This window comes from Chelonia mydas, chromosome 6, assembly GCF_015237465.2.
Source record: "Chelonia mydas isolate rCheMyd1 chromosome 6, rCheMyd1.pri.v2, whole genome shotgun sequence".
Taxonomy (NCBI): Eukaryota; Metazoa; Chordata; order Testudines; family Cheloniidae; genus Chelonia; species Chelonia mydas.
The window spans coordinates 20,039,425-20,062,421 of NC_051246.2; the positions used below are offsets into that span (position 1 = coordinate 20,039,425).

The window sequence follows — 22,997 nt, forward strand, 5'->3', positions numbered from 1 at the left end:
CGCTGCTATGGGGGACCTGGGACCGGTCACTGCTCCGGTGGCCCTGGGGACTGGCTGTGACAGCTGCTCCAGCCCTGCTGACCCAATCCCCCCCCACCACCACTTCAGTCCTGAGTCTGCTGCTCCAGCAGGCCCCGGGGATGACAGCTGCTTCAGCTGTGCCACTGCAGAAGTCACAGGGGTCTGGGAAAGTCACAGGATCCATGGCCCCTGTAACAGAATCATACCCTTAATTGTATATAATCAGTTCTGTTGACTGTTTGATGATGTGCTGGTTGAGTATCCAATGGCGAAGTCTTCTGAAGGCCTGGGTTGCCTTTTGTATTCTATCTGATGTTTCTTGTAGTTAAGTGCTGAAGGGTGGAATGTTGTTGCTGTGACACTGTCAAGGCTGCCAAGCTGTTTCAGCTGCTCAGTGCTTCTGTCCTTGGAGCCCCGATGTTATCAGCACTGGCAGAGAGTGCAGCCTGCTAATTCAACAGACCTCAGTGTTACTCAGAGAGAAGGACCACAGGCATGGTTGGGTGACAAAGGCACTTGGCCAGGTTTATTGCCTTCAAGGCACAGTCCTAACAACTTGCACAAGTACATTAAGACATGAGTGCCCTGTGGCAAGGAGCAGCTGAGTCAGCAGTGGGAATCTCTGCTGTCCCCTTGGCCACATAAAGGATTAAAGTGAGGTACCCGGACATTTATAGACTGAGACAGACAACTGGGATACACAACTTACGTACCACATTTTTGTTACCTCTCCTTGTACCTTATTCCTGATATCTCAGACAAAACATCCCTATTCATTATTCTGTCAAAACATCTTATCTTATGCTAGGTGTATTTGTAGTGGCCTTCTGGAATGTATTTTGTAAATATCTAGGGCCTAGCACTTCTTAGTAGGGCCTATGTTTTGGCAATGCTAGCAGCAACTTTGCCAAGTTCATGTACCGGAAAGTGAACTCGTAAGCATCACTTTACTACATGGCCTGACGCTGGTTCACAGCCTCTGGCTCAGGCCTCAGATCTTGCACAGGCTCGCTCTGACTATTACAGTTGCCTCTGAGAACCCATCAGGGATAAGCTATAGGTCACGGTTAACTCTGATTAAATAGAGCACATTCATCTGGAAAAAGAGCTACATGTATGAGTTTCTCAAGAACTTTTGTCTTTGCAGTAAGCCTCTGGAGATTGAAGAGTTTTCCATTCAATCTGTACCTGGGGTAGATGCCCTTTTGAAGGTTGTCAGTTGCGTAATTCAGAATGGTTGCAAATGAGAGACCAAAAAGGGCTGGTGCCAGCATTCAGCCTTGTTTCACACCATTAGATATGGGAAATGGTTTAGAGAAGCCACCATCAGAGAGTATTTGACCAGTCATGTCTTCATGGAATTGACATATATTAATGAATTTGGTGGGGCAGCCAAACTTTTCTAGAATTTTCCAGAGGCCATTTCTGATCACGGTTTTTAAAGATCAGTGATGACTGCATACAGTTCCATGTTTTGCTGAATGCATTTTTCTGTAATCTGTCTCACAAAAGTAACTCGTGTCTGTGGTGCTCCGACCTGATCTAAATTCACATTGGGTCTCTGGTAGAAACTTCTCCGATGCTATCTTGACAAGCCAATTGAGCAAAATGTGGACTAGGATTTTGCCACCTACCGGTAGCAGGGAGATACCCTGACAATTACCACAGTCAGATTTGTTCCCTTCAGTTTTGCATCATGTAACTATGACACCTTTGAAGTCCTGAGGAATTTCCTCAGCTTCCCAGATAACCTTAATGATTTTGTGTAGAAACACATGAGTGAATGGTGGTTCCCAGCTGCCATTTGAAGGCTTTGGCTTGTTCCCCTGGCTGTCTGTGTGGTACATAAAATTACATTTCTACATTTAATACTGATTATGGGGAATGGTCCTGAAATTGGTGCTGGCCCACAGACCATTCCTGGAAGGCCTTAATCAGCACCTCCCAATATTCCTCTACTTGCTGATGGGCTCCTTTCTGGCTCCCCTCCCTCTCATTCTCCCCAATTCTCTTCCATGAATCCACAGTTGCTCTATCTGTGTCGTTCTCCATAGTGTCTTGACTCCTTGTGCATCTGTGATTGTCTAGTATGTTTTGGGCCTTGATAATCAGTGCGCAGTGGGGGTCTCCGGGTGTGGAGCATCTTGTCAGGACTAACGCCTGGCCAGGAGGTGAGGGTGTGAACTTGCACCTTGTGAGTTAGTTCCATGTCTGGAGTGATGAAAACAGCATGTGTCTGGGACCATGGGAGCCGTGCTACGGTTTTGACAATTCGAAATGAGCCGCTGTGCCCTTAACCACACCCTGTTTTCTCCTTTTGTTCCATACTCCCACCAGACCCCTGATGTATGACTAACGCCCTCCCTTCTTCTAAATAACACTCTGAGCTTCCAGAGGAGCAAAAAGGAAACCCTTGTAGCTGCCCAGCCTGCCAGATTTGGCTGCACAGGCTTTGGAAAATGTCATCTCTTAGTGCTTCAGTTACCTCATCTGTTAAATGGGGTTATCTCACAGGTGTGCTGGGGGCTAAATTCTTTCATGTTTGTACAGTAAGTCTAGATGGTAAATAGAAAAGCGAAGCAGTGGTTTGATTTTTCCTATAAGCACCAAAGGTCCCTCCAAGTCCCTCCACTCCCTGTTAGAAATTCCTCCTGTCGGCCCCTGGATATTTGACAACCATTTTGACCATTCACTCTCCACAATGATCCAGCTCCCTACTGCAGTGAACGTCTTACATCTCCTCTGCCCTTGCCGGTCGGTTAGGTACATTCAGCTGCATGACGTGCGTTGGACGGGGTTTAAGATGCCGGCAGACAAAACTCCACAGTAACGTGGGGTTTGAGATATTCCTGGTTGAACTGCCACGCTGTCTCAGATTTAACACGTTACTCTCTGATGCTGTTAGACACACATCTACCTGACATGGAGGGTGCACAGGATGGCAGGGGTTAGGAGGGCAGAGTTAGTGTTGTTGGAGGACCTTAATTCTGCATTTCTATACTTTCTAAAGATGTCTTGTCTTATTGTAACTTTAACACTGACTTAATCTGTGGTTAAAATTGCAATGCTCTATTAAGCTTCATTTCCATTAAGAAGTTGATAAATATTTACAAGCTTGACCTTAGGTTGATAGTTGTTTGTCATGGTTCCTTTTTGTTTTCACAGTTTGTCAGAAATCCACATAGATGAAAAAACAACCAAAGAATTGGAAGTTTTGCAGAAGATAAAACCTGGTTTGTCGATTGTGCATAATGTAGCATCCAGCCATCAGAGCCCAGGTACAAGGACAAGGAGGATGGAATGTCTTCTATCTAAGTGTCATACATTCATCTGTAGACTAATGTCTTGGAGTTCAGAAATGATGTGGAATATTTTTGTGATGCACTGTCGGGAGGTTGGACTTGTTCTGCTATTAAGCATTGCTACATATTGGCTTCACTGGTTGATAAAAGGCCATACAGAGGATTAACAAATCATAGGTGTTAATGAGAGGCGAAGGGTTAATTCCCCCAAGCCATCAGGGGTCTATGCTGAAACAGAATCTCTACTCTGTACATTGAGGACTCAGTTTTTCAGTTCAAGCAACTCTTGCTGAAAGCTTCTTCTTTGCCTAGCTAAACTTAAAATGGCCAGAGAGCTACAAAGCTTATGTGGCAAGTCCCTTGGTCCCTTGCTTAGAGTCCCAGAGAGAATGGTGAGGCTCCAGCCTGGTTCAGGCCTCGAGGTGCTATTGTAATATAATCATAAAAACAACACAAGGGGACCGGACATTTCTGTAACCTTAAATGCCAGTTCCAGGAGACACGAGCGGAGAGGCTGTTCTCAGTTTAGTCCTAGCTGACAGAAAGAAGTTGGTTCAGCTAGTAACAGTGACCACAACATTGCGTGTAACATCTTTAGGGGAGAGATTCTGCCAGAACTATCTGGATGGCACTGAAATTTGGAGGGAGTGAGGTTGTTAAAAATGGGGAAGCTCACAGTAAAGACCCTACAACCAAAAGTGAGGGAATTACAATCCTTAGCTTCAGCATGGAGGTTACTCACCTATACCACAGAGCTGCAGAAGGCATGCACAGCCCTAAACCAGAAAGGAAGCAGGAAGGGTTAAATGGCAAGATTCAAGAGGTTATTCAAACTAAACAAGCCAACTTCCAACTCCAGTGAAGCCAATGGGCAGGAACATAAAATATGGCAGGTGAATGTAACAATGGGCATTTGGAGGGTTTCGAGAGACTTTAAAGAGCAGTTAGCCAAAGAGAGACGCTCCTTCAGTACATGGAAAGCAGGAAGCCTGTGCTGGAATTAGTGAGCCCCTGGACTTTCAGGGAGTAACGGGAATGATTCAAGAGTACAAGGACATTGCAGAGGGATTAAGGCCTTAATCCTAAATGTTTGTAGGATTGGGAAAAAATCATTTAGTAGTATCAGTCGTCACTGTGACAGAGATTGCAACCGGATGCAGCATCTTTGGGGACCATATTGTATTAAGGTTGTGAATGGTTTATGTATCACTGTGGGCCAAGGATTGTATGCAACTCCAAGGGGAGGGGTCATCTCAGCTGCTCCAGGAACTACAATCAGTGGGGCGTACGGGGGGTCATTGAGGTGAATCACTCAGGCTGTAAAAACATCCAGAGAGGTCCCAACCCCTGGGGAGGTCTGAATCTACTGACACCAACAGGGTTTTTCAGAGACCAACAGACAAGGAAAGGGCTTTTGGCATCAAAAGGCTGAGTCTGAACTGATCCAGCCTTCTTTTTCCTTCTTTTGATCCAGCAAATGAACAGGGCTTTCTGCCCGAGGGGGCACCAACCCTTGCAGGAGGGGGCACCAACCCTTGCAGAAGGGTTGGAAAGACTTGGGCTTACTAGGACCCCATAAGACTGAGGGAGGTGAGGGCTGGGAGCCTGAAACTTAAGTGGGCGCCCTCAAGGAAGACCAGAAGGGGGATCAAAGAATCAGTTGTCTCTGAAACTGTGACATACCTTATACACAGAAATAAAGAGTTACCTAATTCCTCTTCAATTCCTGGGTCTGTTTGTTGCACAAGTGCTGATATCATGGGGCCATGCCCACCCTTGGTGCTGTGCCATACTGGCGTCGGGAGTGTAACCCGCACAGCACAACGATTTTCACCCAGGTTTTGCAGAATTAGCAAGTTATTGTTGACCAGTGGCAATCGAACACCAAATTTGAAACTCTTTATTCTTAAAAGTGACAATTGTGACACGTTTCTCTTTTCAGGTCTCTGCTCCTTTTGAAAGACAGAAATGAATCCTTCAGGCACCTGGGCAGGCTGCAGATCTGCACATTTCTGAATCTCAAAGCAGTCCCCTCACTGTACAAGTTCATTGTATTATGGCAGTAATATAGCTAGCTCAGATTTCTTTCAGCTGCATCCATATTAGGAAATCTCCCTATTCATGGAGTAGCTTAAAATTCACTTTAGCTGTTGAATTAATTCTAAAGTTCCCACAGAAATATTAATGCAGAATAATAATTAATAAATACTTAATACTTAATAATATGCTCATAACTTGCCACTCCAAGTAGAATTTCCCAAACACTTCAATTTAAACACACTGGATTAGATAGAACAATAAAATAAGATTTTAAATGAGTACGAGTAATGAGACATAAAAGTCAGAAATGGTTACAAGAAAAATCGAGATAAAATGTTTACTGATACCTTACTTAAGAAGCTACATTAGATTCAAAGTAGTCTTCTCACCACATGCTTCAGCAGTCTCACTGACCAAACTGCTTAGGTCAGGACCCCTTCTCCCAAGAATCCAACAAATGCTTCCTTTGTCTTGTTGCTTCAGGTGTGGTGAATGTGATGGGCAAGGAGAGGGGGTGGAGGTGTCTTGGGGTGTTTATTCCTCGTTTTTATAATATCAGTCTCTCTCTTGGAAAATATTTCCAGCTGAGATCCTGGAGACAAAAAGTCTGATGAGATCTTATGTTTTGTCCTGCAACTTGGTGAAATGTACTGTAATACTGGCAAACATGTAATAAACATTTAGAAAAATATTTGGTGTACATCTCATGTAAAATTCCTTCTTATTGCAAGGAAAGAGACATTGGTAAGACATATTTAAGAGTCTGCAAATGTACCAGCAACTTCTTCTTTCAAAAAAGACACCACCCCCCCCCACAAATTTTTGACAACATGAAAATTCAAAGTTAAAATTCCACTTTAAAAAGCATCCAGTAGAAATGATGGGAAAGCACAGGCTGGCCCAGGCAATGTTGATTCTTTCCCTCTAGGATAACCAGCCTCAATCATCCCTTCTAATCTTAAATTTGAAGAAGAGATTGTACTTTTTACATTTTGTGGGTGAAGAATTGAAAATATTAACCACAGAATATCGTTTTTTATAATCTGGTCCATGTATGTCTCATATTAAGAGTGATGCTTTGTCACGCTGTGACGGGTTGGATCACAGAAACCCCCTTGGGACTGCCAATTGACATGCTGAGACTACCCCCAAGCCCATTTTCCCTGCCAGCTTGGGACTCCAGAACCTTGCTTTGTTTGAGCCAGACATGCTTGCCTGCTGCAAACACAGACCCAGGTCTGAACCACGTCCCCTAAAAGCTGCAGGCTTAACTGAAAATGGCTTAAGAAGTGTTCCTGTCTCCAACACCCAGCTACCCAGTTCCCAATGGGGTCCAACCCCCAAATAAATCTGTTTTACCCTGTATAAAGCTTATACAGGATAAACTCATAAATTGTTCGCCCTCTATAACACTGATAGAGAGATATGCACAGCTGTTCCCCCCCCCCCAGGTATTAATACATACTCTGGGTTAATTGATAAATAAAAAGTGATTTTATTAAATACAAAAAGTAGGATTTAAGTAATAACAGACAGAACAAAGTAAATTACCAAACAAATAAAATAAAACACGCAAGTCTAAACCTAATACAGTAAGAAAGTGATTACAGACGAAATAAGTTTCTGTATCAAAAGAATCCGTCACCGTGTGTGCTGGGCTTCCAGTCACCTAGAGACGGGTGTGGACTTCATGAATCAATGAGGTGAATTGGGCTGATCTGTACGGGCTGAGGATGGGAGCGTGTTCTGTGTCTCCAGGAGGCGCTGCACACACACAGGAGGGCGCCAAAGTAGCATTAAGCTGCCTTTGCGCCCTTCTGACTCCAGGCTGGTCAGGGCCTGAAACAGCTGACAGTGTAACTTAGGCAACCCACCTCCTCCTCCCATCTCCTACACCGGGGCTTGCACAGAGCAGCCTGTGACTGTCCGGCACAATGCTAGCAGTGGGGGAATTTCCGCCCTGCCAGCTAAGAAGATGTTACTGCCCTGTATGCTGCTGCAGCAGTGTGCAGGGACTGTAGAAGGGGGGAGAATTCTCCCTCCATGTGTGTGTGATTTTCAGGGCAGGGATAGTGTCTCCCCAAGCGTTTGTACAGCGGTTAGTAGAGCTGGTCTGGAATTTCCCACTGATACATTTTTTTAGGTAGAAAATTACAGTTTCTTCAATATTACAATTTTCTATGGAAAATGTTGATTTTTGCGAAGCTCTTTTGACTTTTTTTTTTAATAGGAAAATCAAATTAAAACATTTCATTTCAGGGCAGGTTGACATAAATCATTCTGTCTGTCTGAACTGCTGCAGTGCCCCATGGGAATTGTAGTTTGGGTCCCTCATCCCCCCATTCTCACTTATTGGCTTGGTTCTCCTTCCAGTATACGTCTCCCATGATGGGCCTGGACTGCAGAGCTAAGTCACAGGAAGAGACTGTGGTGCATCATGGGAGACAGTCAGGCCATGGCACCCACCCCAGCGGGGCGAAGGGAGGCAGGAGGATCCCAAGAGACGCAGCAGCAGCTCTGGCAGGCACATTCAATCATATCAGCCTGAGCTGACACAGAATGTTTTGATGCAGTGATGTTGGTATGTTTCATTTACATGGAAAAAGTAGGACCAAAACCTTTAAACATTCCTAAATCAAGTTTTTCTTCTGAACATTTTGTTTGGGAAAAGTTTCAATATTTCAACCTCTTCAATTTAGGATCTAAAAAAATGTCAAAATAGTGGAATTTCCCAAAAGATGGAAATGCTGTTTTTTGATAAGCTGCAGGGGCTGGCATTACTTGATCACAGAGTAAGAGGTTTTTAAAAAAAAAATTTAGTCGAGCACCTGTGGAAAACCCAGCGGGCAATTCCCTGGTTGACAAGTAGACAGCAGCACAACTAGTAGAAATTCTTTTGTCAAAAGGTCATTTGACAGAAAATTGAGTTTAGAAATATCTGCTTTCCTCACAAATTCTCAGTCTTTCTTTAGAAAACAGATCACTCAAAACCTTTTATCTGAAAACCAAAACATTTTTTGTTTTGGGTTCCCCCGCCCCGCAATTAAAAGGTGAATATTTTGGGGGTGAGGGAATGGAGGGAGGGAAACATTTTCTAACCTGCTCTAGTTGAAATGTTCTCAGCCAATATGTCAGATTTGTCAATTTTTGGCTAGTGAAGCCTTTACAAAATAATTAAAAAATACATTTATCTGGATTTCTGAACTATTCACCAAATAATACAAGGGCGCAATTGGATTATCCTCCTCTGGTCCCCCATTGTGAACTGCACATAGTAGCAATGTTATTTCCCTCCTAACACCAAACCAGTCAATCGCTGGTAAATCTGTTAGGAACACATGCACGGCTATCCATCATATCTGATGATGATGTCACAGCATTGCATGTGTACTCATGTGGCTGTATAGCCTGACCCTATGAGGAGCAAGACCACAAACATGTCACACACAAACACGCAGGCTCCCATGGAAGACTTTGCATGATGCTTGGCCCTTTTTTTCAATCAGTTTTTCTTGTCTGTCTTCCTCAAACTGTTCACAACCGTTATTGACAGTAGCTCTCCATTCATGTCTGTCCTTGGCTGTGTCTTCAAAGTTATCAATATTTAAGCCATAAGGTCAGATTCTGCTCAAGGGTGTCTTTGAAACATTTTCTTTGACTCTCCCTCTGGAGCTTTCTGAGTTTCAGCTCACCATAGGGAACTTTCTTTGGGAGTCTGTTGTTGCCCATTCTGATAACACAACCTATCCATCTAAGCTGAGCTTGGATGATCATTGCCTCAGTGCTGGTGTTTTTTGCTCTTTCAAGGATGTTAGTGTTTGAGACTTTGTCTTGCCTGTTGACTTTCTGAATGGAGTGGAGACAGCATATGTGGAATTTTTAAGTTGCTTAATGTATCTGTGGTAAGCTGTCCATGTTTCACATCTATATGAAAGGGATACTATCTGTCATAAATATAAAGGGAAGGGTAAATGCCTTTAAAATCCCTCCTGGCCAGAGGAAAAATCCTCTCACCTGTAAAGGCTTAAGAAGCTAAAGGTAACCTCGCTGGCATCTGACCAAAATGACCAATGAGGAGACAAGATACTTTCAAAAGCTGGGAGGAGGGAGAAAAACAAAGGGTCTGTGTCTGTCTGTATGATGCTTTTGCCAGGGACAGAACAGGAATAGAGTCTTAGAACTTTTAGTAAGTAATCTAGCTAGGTATGTGTTAGATTATGATTTCTTTAAATGGCTGAGAAAAGAGCTGTGCTGAATAGAATGACTATCCCTGTCTGTGTGTCTTTTTTGTAACTTAAGGTTTTGCCTAGAGGGATTCTCTATGTTCTGAATCTAATTACCCTGTAAGGTATTTACCATCCTGATTTTACAGAGGTGATTCCTTTACTTCTATTAAAAGTCTTCTTGTAAGGAAACTGAATGCTTTTTCATTGTTCTAAGATCCAAGGGTTTGGGTCTGTGGTCACCTATGCAAATTGGTGAGGATTTTTACCAAACCTTCCCCAGGAAGTGGGGCGCAAGGGTTGGGAGGATTTGTGGGGGAAAGACGTGTCCAAACTACATTTCCCAGTAAACCCAGATAAAGTTTGGTGGTGGCAGTGGAAATCCAAGGGCAAAGGGTAAAATTAATTTGTACCTTGGGGAAGTTTTAACCTAAGCTGTAAAAGTAAGCTTAGGAGGTTTTCATGCAGGTCCCCACATCTGTACCCTAGAGTTCAGAGTGGGGAAGGAACCTTGACACTATCACTGCTGCATTATCCATAATCAGTTCCGTTGACTGATGGTGTGCTGGTTGAGTATCCAATGGCAAAGTCTTCTGAGGGCCTGGCTTGCCTTTTGTATTCTATCTGGTGTTTCTACATCCAGGGAACCATAATTTGAGATGGTGCTACTCAAGCATGTAAAGTGATCAATGCTTGTTAGTTCTGTACCATCCATGGTGATGTTTCGCTCAATAGTTGTGGTTGATGGAGCTGATTGAAAGAGAACTTCAGTTTTTTCCAGGATGAAGGTGAGTCTAAACTGTTTAGTTGCTGAAGGGTGGAATGTTGTTGCTTCGACGCTGTCAAGGCTGCTAAGCTGTTACAGCTGCTCAGTGCTTCTGTCCTTTGAGCTCCGATGTTATCAGCACTAGCAGAGAGTGCAGCTTGCTAATTCAGCAGACCTCAATGTTACTCAGAGTCTCTGCTGCCCCCTTAGCCACACAAAGGGTTACGGTGAGGTACCCCAACATTTATAGACTGAGACAAACAACTGGGAGACCCAACTTACCTACCACCTTACATGTTTCATGACATTGGTTTGTCACCTCCTCTTGTGCCTTATTCAGGGATGGTGTCCCTAGCCTCTGTTTGCCAGAAGCTGGGAATGGGTGACAGGGGATGGATCACTTGATGATTATCTGTTCTGTTAACATAAGAACATAAGAATGGCCATACTGGGTCAGACCAAAGGTCCATCCAGCCCAGTATCCTGTCTACCAACAGTGGCCAATGCCAGGTGCCCCAGAGGGAGTGAACCTAACAGGTAATGATCAGTGATCTCTGGGTGCCATCCATCTCCACCTTCTGACAAACAGAGGCTAGGGACACCATTCCTTACCCATCCTGGCTAATAGCCATTAATGGACTTAACCTCCATGAATTTATCCAGTTCTCTTTTAACCCCTGTTATAGTCCTAGCCTTCACAACCTCCTCAGACAAGGAGTTCCACAGGTTGACTGTACGCTGTGTGAAGAAGAACTTCCTTTTATTTGTTTTAAACCTGCTGCCTATTCATTTCATTTGGTGGCCCCTAGTTCTTATATTATGGGAACAAGTAAATAACTTTTCCTTATGCACTTTCTCCACACCACTCATGATTTTATAGACCTCTAACATATCCCCCCTCATCTCCTCTTTTCCAAGCTGAAAAGTCCTAGCCTCTTTAATCTTTCCTCATTTGGGACCCATTCCAAACCCCTAACCATTTTAATTGCCCTTCTCTGAACCTTTTCTAATGCCAGTACACCTTTTTTTGAGATGAGGGGACCACATCTGTACACAGTATTCAAGATGTGGGCCTACCATGGATTTATATAACGGCAATAAGATATTCTCCGTCTTACTCTCTATCCCTTTTTTAATGATTCCTAACATCTTGTTTGCTTTTTTTTTTTTACTGCCACTGCACACTGCGTGGACATCTTCAGAGAACTATCCACGATGACTCCAAGATTTTTTTCCTGATTAGTTGTAGCTAAATTAGCCCCCATCATATTGTATGTATAGTTGGGGTTATTTTTTCCAATGTGCATTACTTTATATTTATCCACATTAAATTTCATTTGCCATTTTGTTGTCCAATCACTTAGTTTTTTTAGGTCTTTTTGAAGTTCTTCACAGTCTGCTTTGGTCTTAACTATCTGGAGCAGTTTAATATCATCTGCAAACTTTGCCACCTCACCGTTTACCTCTTTCTCCAGATCATTTATGAATAAGTTGAATAGGACTGGTCCTAGGACTGACCGTTGGGGAACACCACTAGTTACCCCTCTCCATTCTGAAAGTTTACCATTTATTCCTACCCTTTGTGCCCTGTCTTTTAACCAGTTCTCAATCCATGAAAGGATCTTCCCTCTTATCCCATGACAACTTAATTTACATAAGAGCCTTTGGTGAGGGACTTTGTCAAAAGTTTTCTTGAAATCTAAGTACACTATGTCCACGGGATCCCCCTTGTCCACATGTTTGTTGACCCCTTCAAAGAACTCTAACAGATTAGTAAGACATGATCTCCCTTTACAGAACCCATGTTGACTTTTGCCCAACAATTTGTGTTCTTCTGTGTGTCTGACAATTTTATTCTTTACTATTGTTTCAACTAATTTGCCCGGTACTGACGTTAGACTTACCGGTCTGTAATTGCCGGGATCACCTCTAGAGCCCTTTTAAAATATGGGCGTTACATTAGCTATCTTCCAGTCATTGGGTACAGAAGCTGATTTAAAGGACAGGTTACAAACCATAGTTCCGCAATTTCACATTTGAATTCTTTCAGAACTCTTGGGTGAATGCCATCTGGTCCCAGTGACTTGTTACTGTTAAGTTTCTCAATAAATTCCAAAACCTCTTCTAGTGACACTGCAATCTGTGACAGTTCATCAGATTTGTCACCTACAAAAGACGGCTCAGGTTTGGGAATCTCCCTAATATCCTCAGCCGTAAAGACTGAAGCAAAGAATTCATTTAGTTTCTCCGCAATGACTTTATTGTCTTTAAGTGCTCCTTTTGTATCTCCGTCGTCCAGGGGCCCCACTGGTTGTTTAGCAGGCTTCCTGCTTCTGATGTACTTAAAAAACATTTTGTTATTACCTTTTGATTTTTTGGCTAGCTGTTCTTCAAACTCCTTTTTTGCTTTTCTTATTACATTTTTACACTTAATTTGGCAGTGTTTATGCTCCTTTCTATTTACTTCACTAGGATTTGACTTCCACTTTTTAAAAGATGCCTTTTTATCTCTCACTGCATCTTTTACATGGTTGTTAAGCCGCGGTGGCTCTTTCGTTAGTTCTTTTACTGTGTTTTTTAATTTGGGGTATACATTTAAGTTGAGCCTCTATTATGGTGTCTTTGAAAAGTGTCCGTGCAGCTTGCCGGGATTTCACTCTAGTCACTGTACCTTTTAATTTCTGTCTAACTAACCTCCTCATTTTTGCATAGTTCCCCTTTCTGAAATTAAATGCCACAGTGTTGGGCTGTTGAGGTGTTCTTCCCACCACAGGAATGTTAAATGTTGTTATATTATGGTCACTATATCCAAGCGGTCCTGTTATAGTTACCTCGTGGACCAGATCCTGCGCTCCACTCAGGACTAGATCAAGAGTTGCCTCTCCGCTTATGGGTTCCTGTACCAGCTGCTCCAAGAAGCAGTCATTTAAAGTATCGAGAAATGTTGTCTCTGCATTTCGTCCTGAGGTGACATGTACCCAGTCAATATGGGTATAATTGAAATCCCCCACTATGATTGAGTTCTTTATTTTGATAGTCTCTCTCCCTTAGCATTTCATCATCGCTATTACTGTCCTGGTCAGGTGGTCGATAATAGATCCCTACTGTTATATTCTTATTAGAGCATGGAATTACTATCCATAGAGATTCTATGGAACATGTGGATTCATTTAAGATTTTTACTTCATTTGATTCTACATTTTCTTTCACATATAGTGCCACTCCCCCACCGCACGACCTGTTCTGTCCTTCTGATATATTTTGTACCCCGGAATAATTGTGTCCCGTTGATTGTCCTCACTCCACCAAGTTTCTGTGATGCCTATTATATCAATATCCTCCTTTAACATGAGGCTCTCTAGTTCATCCATCTTATTATTTAGACTTCTAGCATTTGTGTACAAGCACTTTAAAAACTTGTCACTGTTTATTCATCTGCCCTTTTCTGATGTGTTCATTTCCTCTGGGGCACCTGGCACTGGCCACTGTCATAAGACAGGATACTGGGCTAGATGGATCTTTGATCTGACCCAGTATGGCTGTTCTTATGTTCTTATTTCTGATATTTTGAACAAAACATCCCTATTCATTATTCTATCAAAGCATCTTATTTTCTGCTAGATTGGGATGTATTTGTACTGGCCTTCTGGAATGTATTTACATAAATATCTAGTGCCTGGTACTTTTAGCAATGCTCGCAGGAACTTTGCCAAGTTCATGTACTGGACAGTGAACTTGTAAAGCATCTGCTTTAATTCATAGCCTGACTTTCGTTCACAGTCTCTGGTTCAGGCCTCAGATCTTGCACCAGGCGCGCTTTCTTTACTACAGTGGTCTCTGACAACCTACCAGGGATAAGTTGTAGGTCATGTTTAACTCTGATTAAACAGAGCACATTCATCTGCAAAAAGGGCTTCATGTGTGAGTTTCTCAAGAACTTTTGTCTTTGCAGTAAGCCTTTGGAGATTATCCCTTATGTAGATGCCCTTTTGAAGGCTGTTGGTTGCATAATTCAGAATGGCTGCAAAAAAGAGACCAAAAAGGGCTGGTGCCAATTTGCAGCCTTGTTTCATCCCATTAGATATGGGGAGTGATTTAGAGAAGCCACCATCTGAGGGCACTTGACCAGTCATGTCTTCATGGAATTGACGTATGATGATAGTGAATTTGGTGGGGCAGCCAAACTTTTTTCTTGAATTGTCCAGAGGCCATTTCTGTTGAGTTTCAAAGTTATTTTAAGATCAATGACGACAGCATACAGTTCCATGTTTTGTTGAATGCATTTTTCTGGAATCTGTCTCACAAAAGTAAATCATGTCTGTGGTGCTCCGACCTGGTCTAAATTCACATTGCGTCTCTGATAGAAACTTCTCTGATACTGTTCTGAAAAGCCAATTGTGCAAAATGTGGACCAGGATTTTGCCACCTACCGATAGCAGGGAGATACCCTGACAATTACCACAGTCAGATTTGTTCCCTTCAGTTTTGTATAATGTAACAATGGCATCTTTGAAGTCCTGAGGTAGCTTCCCAGATAACCTTAATGATTTTGTGTAGAAACACATGAGTGCATGGTGGTTCCCAGCTGCCATTTGAAGGCTTTGGCTTGTGCCCCTGGCTGTCTGTGTGGTACATAAAATTAGATTTCTACATTTAATACTGATTATGGGGAATGGTCCTGAAATAGGTGCTAGCCCTCAACTCGTTGGTGGAAGCCCTTGGTCAGCACCTCCCAGTCTGCCTCTACTGATTGCTGATGGGCTTCCAGGACCTCCTGATAGACATGCACCATATCGTGCTTCTGCTGTTGGAGAGAAATCCCTCAAGAGCCACGTTGTGAGCTTGCCCCAGCCACTGGTAACATGTGGCACCACTTTGCTGCTGCTACTGTGGGCAAACTTTGACTTGTGTCTGCGACTGCACCTCTCCCCTGCAACTCTCCACCTCTGGTACTACTGCTGCTGGATTCCCCCTGTTCCTGCTCCTGTCACTTCTGGCAGCATGGTGGGCTGCTTCAGGGGCCTCCTCTGCTTCCCTGTCTGCCCCACCCCTGGTGTCTGTAACTCTCCAGGGCCCACGTCTGGACACAGGACCAGAGACAGCACCCCAGGTGCTCCCAGCTGCATTCCCCAGCAACCTCTTGTGGTCCTGGACTTGGAACCACTGTTTGATCTTCTCAGGTCCTGTGTTCTACTTCCCTTTCTCCCCGTACAGCCCCCATTTCCCTGGCCTTGTTAAAGCCATGGGGGCTGCTATATGAGTTACTTCACTGCAGTGTTGCTTGTCCCTCCAGCAGCCCCCTGGGGAAGAGACTTTCCTTAAGGGCCCCTCCTCGCTCTCTGTCCATCTCCCCTTGCATCCCTGCAACCCCAGGGATGTGTGTCGCTCCTCTCTGGCCCCTCTCCCCCTTATTCTCCCCAGTTCTCCCCCATGCATCCACAGCTGCTCTCCATAGTGCCCTGACTCCTTGTGCAGCTATGATTGTGAAGTGTGTTTTGGGCCTGGGTCATCGGTGCACAGTGGGGGTCTCCGGGTGTGGAGCATCTTGTCAGGACTAATGCCTGGCCAGGAGCTGAGGGTGTGAACTTGCACCTTGTGAGTTAGTTCCATGTCTCTTGTGATGAGAACAGCGCCTGTCTGGGAACATGGGACCCCTACTAGGGCTTTGAAAATTCAGAATGAGCCACTGTGCACTTAACCACACCCTGTTCTCTCCTGTAGGATTCATACAAGGTTCATGCGCTTGACAACATTCAGGGCACACCCGGAGTGTTGTGCAGGACCTGTGCACACACAGCTCCTTTCAAGGGCATCAACCTTGGAATCTCGCCCAAATGACATGAACCGTGGGAAGTCTCCCAGGACTGGGCTCAAGGCCCGAGAGCAAGGAATGCGGTAGATAGAAATTGGTAAATAAGAATGTTAAACAAAGCCAGTGTATTCCTTTTATCTGTTGGAGAATGTAATGCGCGGGGGGAGAGAGAGAATAAAGGGGAAGGTGGAAAGCTGACAGGCAGAAGCCCGTTAGCAGAGACCAGCCTGCTTGCTTGCTAAAAGTTGTGTTCCATCTTGTCATTGAACCGCCACAGCTGGCGCCCAAATGTGGGGCCCTCAGCACTCACCTCGCCCGGCAAGGGTTTCAGATGCGTCACTCATCCGCCTCGCGGATCCCGGTGAGTATTTTTCATTGTGGTAAGTATGGGAAGCTCCCTCTCTGCTTTGCAAGTGCAACACCGCAATGAGCTACAGTATTTGCTGCGTAAGGCTCAGCATGACTGCCCCACTCGAGAACTCACTCTCCTGCTACAGGAGGTGAGTGCCCAATGCCCGTGGTACCCTGAAGCCGGAACCCTTAAGCTAACGGACTGGGAGCGGTTGGGCCAGACATTGCACAAAGAGCCTCGGGCGCCCGTGCAGGCTTTACATGCCTGGCACCTCTGCCGCGACGCGATACAGCGTGTCGCCTCGGACAGGCCCTCCCTCGCGAGGCTGGTGATCTCGCCACGCCCGTCTGCTCCTGCAGCCATCCCCCCTCCTAGCGATGCAACACAGTGTGTCGCCTCGGAAAGGCCCTCTCCCACGTCAACAGAGGGGCTGCCGATCCCGCCACCCCCGTCCGCTCCTGCAACCATCCCTCCCCCTGTTTCGCCCCCAGTGCCTCTATTACCACCGCCTCCCTGGCCTTCCCCACCGGAGCCGGTGTGTGATCACCCTCCACCCGTGGGGCCCCATGCTCCGGGGCCCCCCGGGGGGTCGTCCGCGTCTGCCCAGGGGCTTTCGCTGGTGCAACAAATGGTTCACGCAGCGAAGACTCACTCAGATATTACAGCAGAGGAGCTGGCTGATCTGGTCTCAGTTTGTCCTGTGACCTGGCAGGATGATGGCCAGGGCAACCAGGTTGCAAACTGGGTCAGTTTGCCTTACTCGGTGATCAGAGAGGTAAAGAAAGCGATTCGCGAGTTCCGCCTCACTAGCACACATGTGCGTGGTCTCATTGAAGGGCTAGGTAGTGGGTACTCCCTGATCCCTGAAGATTGGAAGGCGCTGTTGCGCATGATTCTGACGCCCAGTCAGTATGTTATTTGGCTTAGTGAATATCAGCAGATGGCGGAACGCCAAGCCCAGGTATATAGAGAGCAAGGTATCATTTATGAGCAATTGGCAGGGGAGGGCCAGTTTGCTACTGTTCAGATGCAGTCTCAACTCCCTCAGGCCGTCTTCCCCATTATTTCCACCTGCGCCCAGCATGCTTTCCGGAAGGTCCTGGATTCAGGCAAGCCTACCAAAAGCTTTGCCAGTATCCGTCAGGGTGCATCAGAGTCCTTTATGGATTTTACCAACAGATTGCAGGAGGCTATCCTCCGACAGGTGGATAACGCTGCGGCAGCTCAGGAGATCCTGTTAAAAATGGCGGTTGAAAATGCGAACGAGGATTGCCGCCGTGCTCTCCAGGCTGCACAAGCCTCTGGAATTCTAGAGCTGTCGGACATGCTGCGGGCGTGCCAAAACATCGGAACCCAAGCACATAAAGCTGGGGTTCTGGCCGCCGCCCTGCGGAAAAGCGGGAAGGAGGGGAAGCGTTGTTACCACTGTGGTAAGGAGGGTCACTTTCAGCGGGAGTGCCGCTCATCGACGGCGCCCGCCCACCCCTCAAAGAAGTGCCCCAAGTGTCGGAAGGGCTATCACTGGGCTAATCAGTGTCGTAGTGGGTCGGGAAACCACACGACGGGTCCCCCCCGAACCCAGGGCCAAACGGGGGTGTTTCCCACTCAGACAACTGTTCCTCTGCCTTACAATCCATAGACTCCATGAGGGCGGCGACTGCCGGAAGTGCAGGGCTTGATTTGATTATGCAGGAGGATGCTGATTTTCAGTTGCCGGGGGAGGTCTGCGCCAGACCTACGCAGGTGACGGGACCTCTCCCTGACGGATTTGTGGGTCTGGTTCTCCCTCGCTCACACGCTGGGAAACAGGGTTTTTTTGTCATCCCAGGGGGTCATTGACACCGATTACACCGGCGTTATTAAGGTTCAGGTGTGGACCCATCTTCCGCAGTCGCTCCCGCGTGGACGGTCAATTGCGCAATTGATTTTAATCCCCTATCAGGTGCCAGCCGCAGAGGATCGAACCCGGGGCGGAGGCGGCTTTGGATCAACGCTGGCTCAGTCGCCATCTCACAACACGTCCTCTCCACTTGTTGCTCTAACAATGTCGGTCCACCCCTCGAAACCTCAGTTAACACTTCTTTTAAATAATGTTCCTTTTACAGGGTTGGTGGACACTGGAGCTGATGTTATGGTGATTCGTGATCCGGAGTGGCCGGTCAGTTGGCCAACAGTTCCTTCTAAAGAGTTGTGGGGGATCGGGGGTAGCAAACCCGGGCGCCAAAGTTTGTCTTGGGTCACGGTTTCTAAACCAGGAGGCCGTGCCCTTGCTATGATCCGCCCTTTTGTACTCCCTGTCCACCTCAATATTTGGGGCCGTGATTTACTTACAAAGCTGGACACCACCCTCGATATTAATATATAATGGCCCAAAATCCTCCCTCACCCACCTTGCCATCCGCATTACCATTGGTATGGCAATCCTTAGAGCCCGTATGGATTGACCAGTGGCCCCTCCCCCTAGAAAAGCTGAAAGCGCTTCATTCACTTGTACAACAATATTTGCACGCACAGCGCTTGGAGAGCTTCACTAGTCCTTGGAATTAGCTGCTGTTATTTTGGCCTTTCAACTTTTTGCTGATTGTCCCTTTAATTTGATCGTGGACACGCATTATGTTTATCAGGTAATTGATCATTTACCCCTTGCCCTCATTACCCCTCAGGTCGATGCGGACCTTCTTCACCTGTTTTTGTCCTTACAGTATTTTCTCACCACTCATAATTTCCCTTATTTTGTTGCTCATATTCGCAGTCATACCCCTCTGCCTGGGCTACTCACTGAGGGCAATGCGCGCGCTGATCGCGCGTTACGTGGTCAGGTAAATTCCCTTTTTTCTGACCCCATTGAAAGCCATGCCTTTTTTCATCAGTCTGCCTCTGTTTTGGCCCGACAGTTTTCTATTCCTGCTGATCATGCACGTTCTATTGTTTGTTCCTGCCCCCACTGCGCCGCTGCTGCCCCTACCTTTTCTTATGCTGTTAACCCCAGAGGTACCGCCAGCGAATCAGCTGTGGCAAATGGATGTCACTCACGTGCCACAATTCCGCCCCTATTCGTTTTTACATGTCTCCGTTAATACTTATTCGGGATTCCTCTGGGCGACCCCACAGCGTGGGGAAGCCACTCCCAAAGTTATTCACCATTTGCTAGCCTGTTTTGCAGTTATGGGTCGCCCGAGCCAGATAAAAATGGATAATGCCCCAGCCTATTGCTCCACAGCCCTCTCCACCTTTTGTGCCCAATGGGACGTCCGTCTCAAACACGGGATCCCTTATAATTCCACAGGCCAAGCTATTGTTGAACGTGCAATTCGCACGCTAAAAACCTTGCTCGACAAACAATTAAAACAAGGGGAGCTGCATCTCCGAACCTTAGGAGACATTCAGCAACAAATGCATATCCTTTTGTTTACTTTAAATAATTTAATGCTGAATGCAGATCAGCAGACCCCCGCGGATCGGCATTTTCACAAATCCGAGGTACTGGAAAGACCGCGTGTCTATTACCATCAGCTGCCCGATCTGCAATGGTTGGGCCCAGTACCTTTAATCACCTGGGGTCGGGGATATGCTGCTGTGTCTCTCCCTGCAGGACCGTTGTGGGTTCCGGCCCGGTGTGTGCGACCGGCACTGAAACAGCATGGCGTGGCACCAGGGGCTGTCGAACCCCATACCGGAGTTTCAGCTGACCTTGGAGGAGAACGCGGTGCCTCCCGGATCGACAACGGCGGGAAGGAGACGGAGGAGACGTAGCGTCCCAAGCCAGCCCGTGACATGCGGAGCAGTGAAAGCATTGGTCGCCGCGGCTCAATGAAGACTGGCAGCAAACCAATAGCCAGAGACTCCTGAGACTTTGTTTGTGGCAATTCTCGCCCAAATTACTGCTAATTCTGTACTGATTGTATGCCTTTTGTGCCTGCTATTTCCTGGAGGGGTTGACTCAGGAGCGCCTCCTCCGTTACGGGCCTGAATGACATATAACCTATGGGAAAGATTGGCTTCAATAGCAAATGTTACCCACTTTTGTTTATTTGATTTTGTAGCAGCTGAAGAATTGTTAGGTACGTGCCTTATTCCAGTATGTCATCACCCTGAGGAAACTGGGAATGAGATGATGCTCGCCGCTTACTCGAACCTCTCTTCCCAGTACTTTAGCATGGCTAATTGGGGCCCAGCCAATTACACTTTACCTTTTTAAGCTTATTTTTTGCTGATGCTGTGTGCAATGTATTTCCTTTTTGTTAAGGCTTTGTCGAGACCCGCCCTGGCAGGCTCCACGAGTTATAACTCTGTCCGGGAGTTAATTGGCTTGCAAAAGCAAATTGATGGCTACCATGAGATGGCCGAGCACAAATAAACAAAAAAGGAGGGGATGTAGGATTCATACAAGGTTCATACGCTTGGCAACATTCAGGGCACACCCGGAGTGTTGTGCTGGACCTGTGCACACACAGCTCCTTTCAAGGGCATCAACCTTGGAATCTCGCCCAAATGACATGAACCGTGGGAAGCCTCCCAGGACTGGGCTCAAGGCCCGAGAGCAAGGAATGCGGTAGATAGAAATTGGTAAATAAGAATGTTAAACAAAGCCAGTGTATTCCTTTTATCTGTTGGAGAATGTAATGCGCGGGGGGAGAGAGAGAATAAAGGGGAAGGTGGAAAGCTGACAGGCAGAAGCCCGTTAGCAGAGACCAGCCACTTGCTTGCTAAAAGCTGTGTTCCGTCTTGTCATTGAACCGCCACACTCTCCCTTTGTTCCATACTCCTACCAGACCCCGATGTATGACTAACGTCCCCCCTTAACGTTAAATAACACTGAGCTTCCAGAGGAGCAAAAAAGGAAACCCTTGTAACTGCCCAGCCTGCCAGATTTAGCTGCACAGGCTTTGGAAAATGTCATCTCTTAGTGCTTCAGTTACCTCATCTGTTAAGTGGGGTTACCTTTAAGTTACCTCACAGGTGAGTTGTGAGGCTAAATTCATTCATGTTTGTGGAGTAAGTCAAGAGCCTTAAATGGAAAAGTGAAGCAGTGACTTGTTTCTTCTTATACACGCTAAAGGTCTCTCCAAGTCCCTCCGCTCCCTGATTGAAATTCCTCCTGTCAGCCCCTGGATATTTGACAACCGTTTCAACCATTCACTCTCCACAGTGATCCAGCTCCCCGCTGCAGTGAATGTCTTACATCTCCTCCTCACTCGCCGTTCGGTTGGGTACATTCAGCTGCATGACGTGTGTTGTCGGGGTTTAAGATGCCTGCAGACAAAACTCCACAGTAACGTGGGGTTTGAGATATTCCTGACTGAACTGCCACGCTGTCTGAGATTTAACACGTTACTCTGTGAGGCTGTTAGACACACATCTACCTGACATGGAGGGTGCACAGGATGGCAGGGGTTAGGAAGGCAGGGTTAGTGGTGTCGGGGGACCTTAATTCTGCATTTCTATACTTTCTAAAGTTGTCTTTTCTTATTGTAACTTTGTAGCACTGACCTGACTGACATCGGTGGTTAAAATTGTAAGGCTCCGTTAAACTTCATTTCCGTTAAGTTGTAGATAAATATTTACAAACTTGAGACTACGTTGATAGTTTTTTGGGTTTTTTTTTTATTTTCACAGCTTTTCTGAAAGCAACATAAATGGAAAAACAACGAAAGTATTGGAAGTTTTGCAGAAGATAAAACCTGGTTTGTCGATTGTGCATAATGCAGCGTCCAGCCATCAGAACCCGGGTACAAAGACAAGGAGGATGGAATGTCTTCTATCTCAGTGTCATACATCATCTGCAGACTAAGGTCTCGGAGTTCAGACATGGTGTGGAATATTTTTGTGATGCACTCTCGGGAGGTTGGACTCGATCTGCTGTTAAGCATTGCTACATATTGGCTTTTCTGGCTGATGTATATTTAAGTATCTGAAATGCAAGGCTGTACCAAGGAGTTACAAATCTTGAGACAGGTTTTGACTCCCTGAAAGGAATTGCAGTGGTGCCAGAGATTTGAAGGGGGAATTGCTTTCCCTTTAAAGCTGGCATGTCAAACACCTGGCCCATGAGATGTATGTTTGTTGCTGCCTCATATGCTCAGATTCTACAGAGTCTAAGCTTTTCTAAAGCCTAAATGTTTGCGGGACTGGGACACAAGTAATTTATTTGTATCAATCACCACCACAGAGGATAGTGGGGCAATATCTATGCTTTTTCAGGTAGTGGAGATGAGTCACTGTCGAAGACTGATGTGTCAAAAGTAGAATTGCTGGAATAAAACAGTTAAAAAAAATAGCAATCAGTCACCGGGCCTGGATGGTTACACCAAAGAGTGCTGGAGGAATTTAATAATGAAGTAAAGCTGCTAACCATTGAAATCAGCTCCTGTAGCGGAGACCTGGGGCATAGCAAACACTGAATCTATCTCTAAGTGTTGAGGTAATCCTGGGAGTTAGACTGGTGAGCCTTGTGACAGATGAACACAGGCATGTCTTTGAG

General features: G+C 45.8%; 1 protein-coding gene across 2 annotated transcripts in view; it reads left to right on the forward strand.

Moving 5' to 3' along the window:
* The window catches only part of LOC102936329 (NACHT, LRR and PYD domains-containing protein 3), a 53,523-nt gene extending 31,141 nt beyond the window's left edge, over positions 1–22,382 (forward strand). Inside the window, exons 11-12 of one of the 2 annotated variants that reach the window (XM_043549325.1) lie at positions 3,187–3,299; positions 22,133–22,382. In XM_043549325.1, coding sequence (XP_043405260.1) covers positions 3,187–3,299; positions 22,133–22,152 — 133 coding nt within the window. In that variant the 3' untranslated portion in view covers positions 22,153–22,382. Of the gene's footprint in view, positions 1–3,186; positions 3,300–5,265; positions 6,055–22,132 lie in introns of those variants that run through there. The other variant, XM_043549326.1, reaches the window with a different exon arrangement.
* The last annotated feature ends 615 nt before the right edge of the window (positions 22,383–22,997 follow it).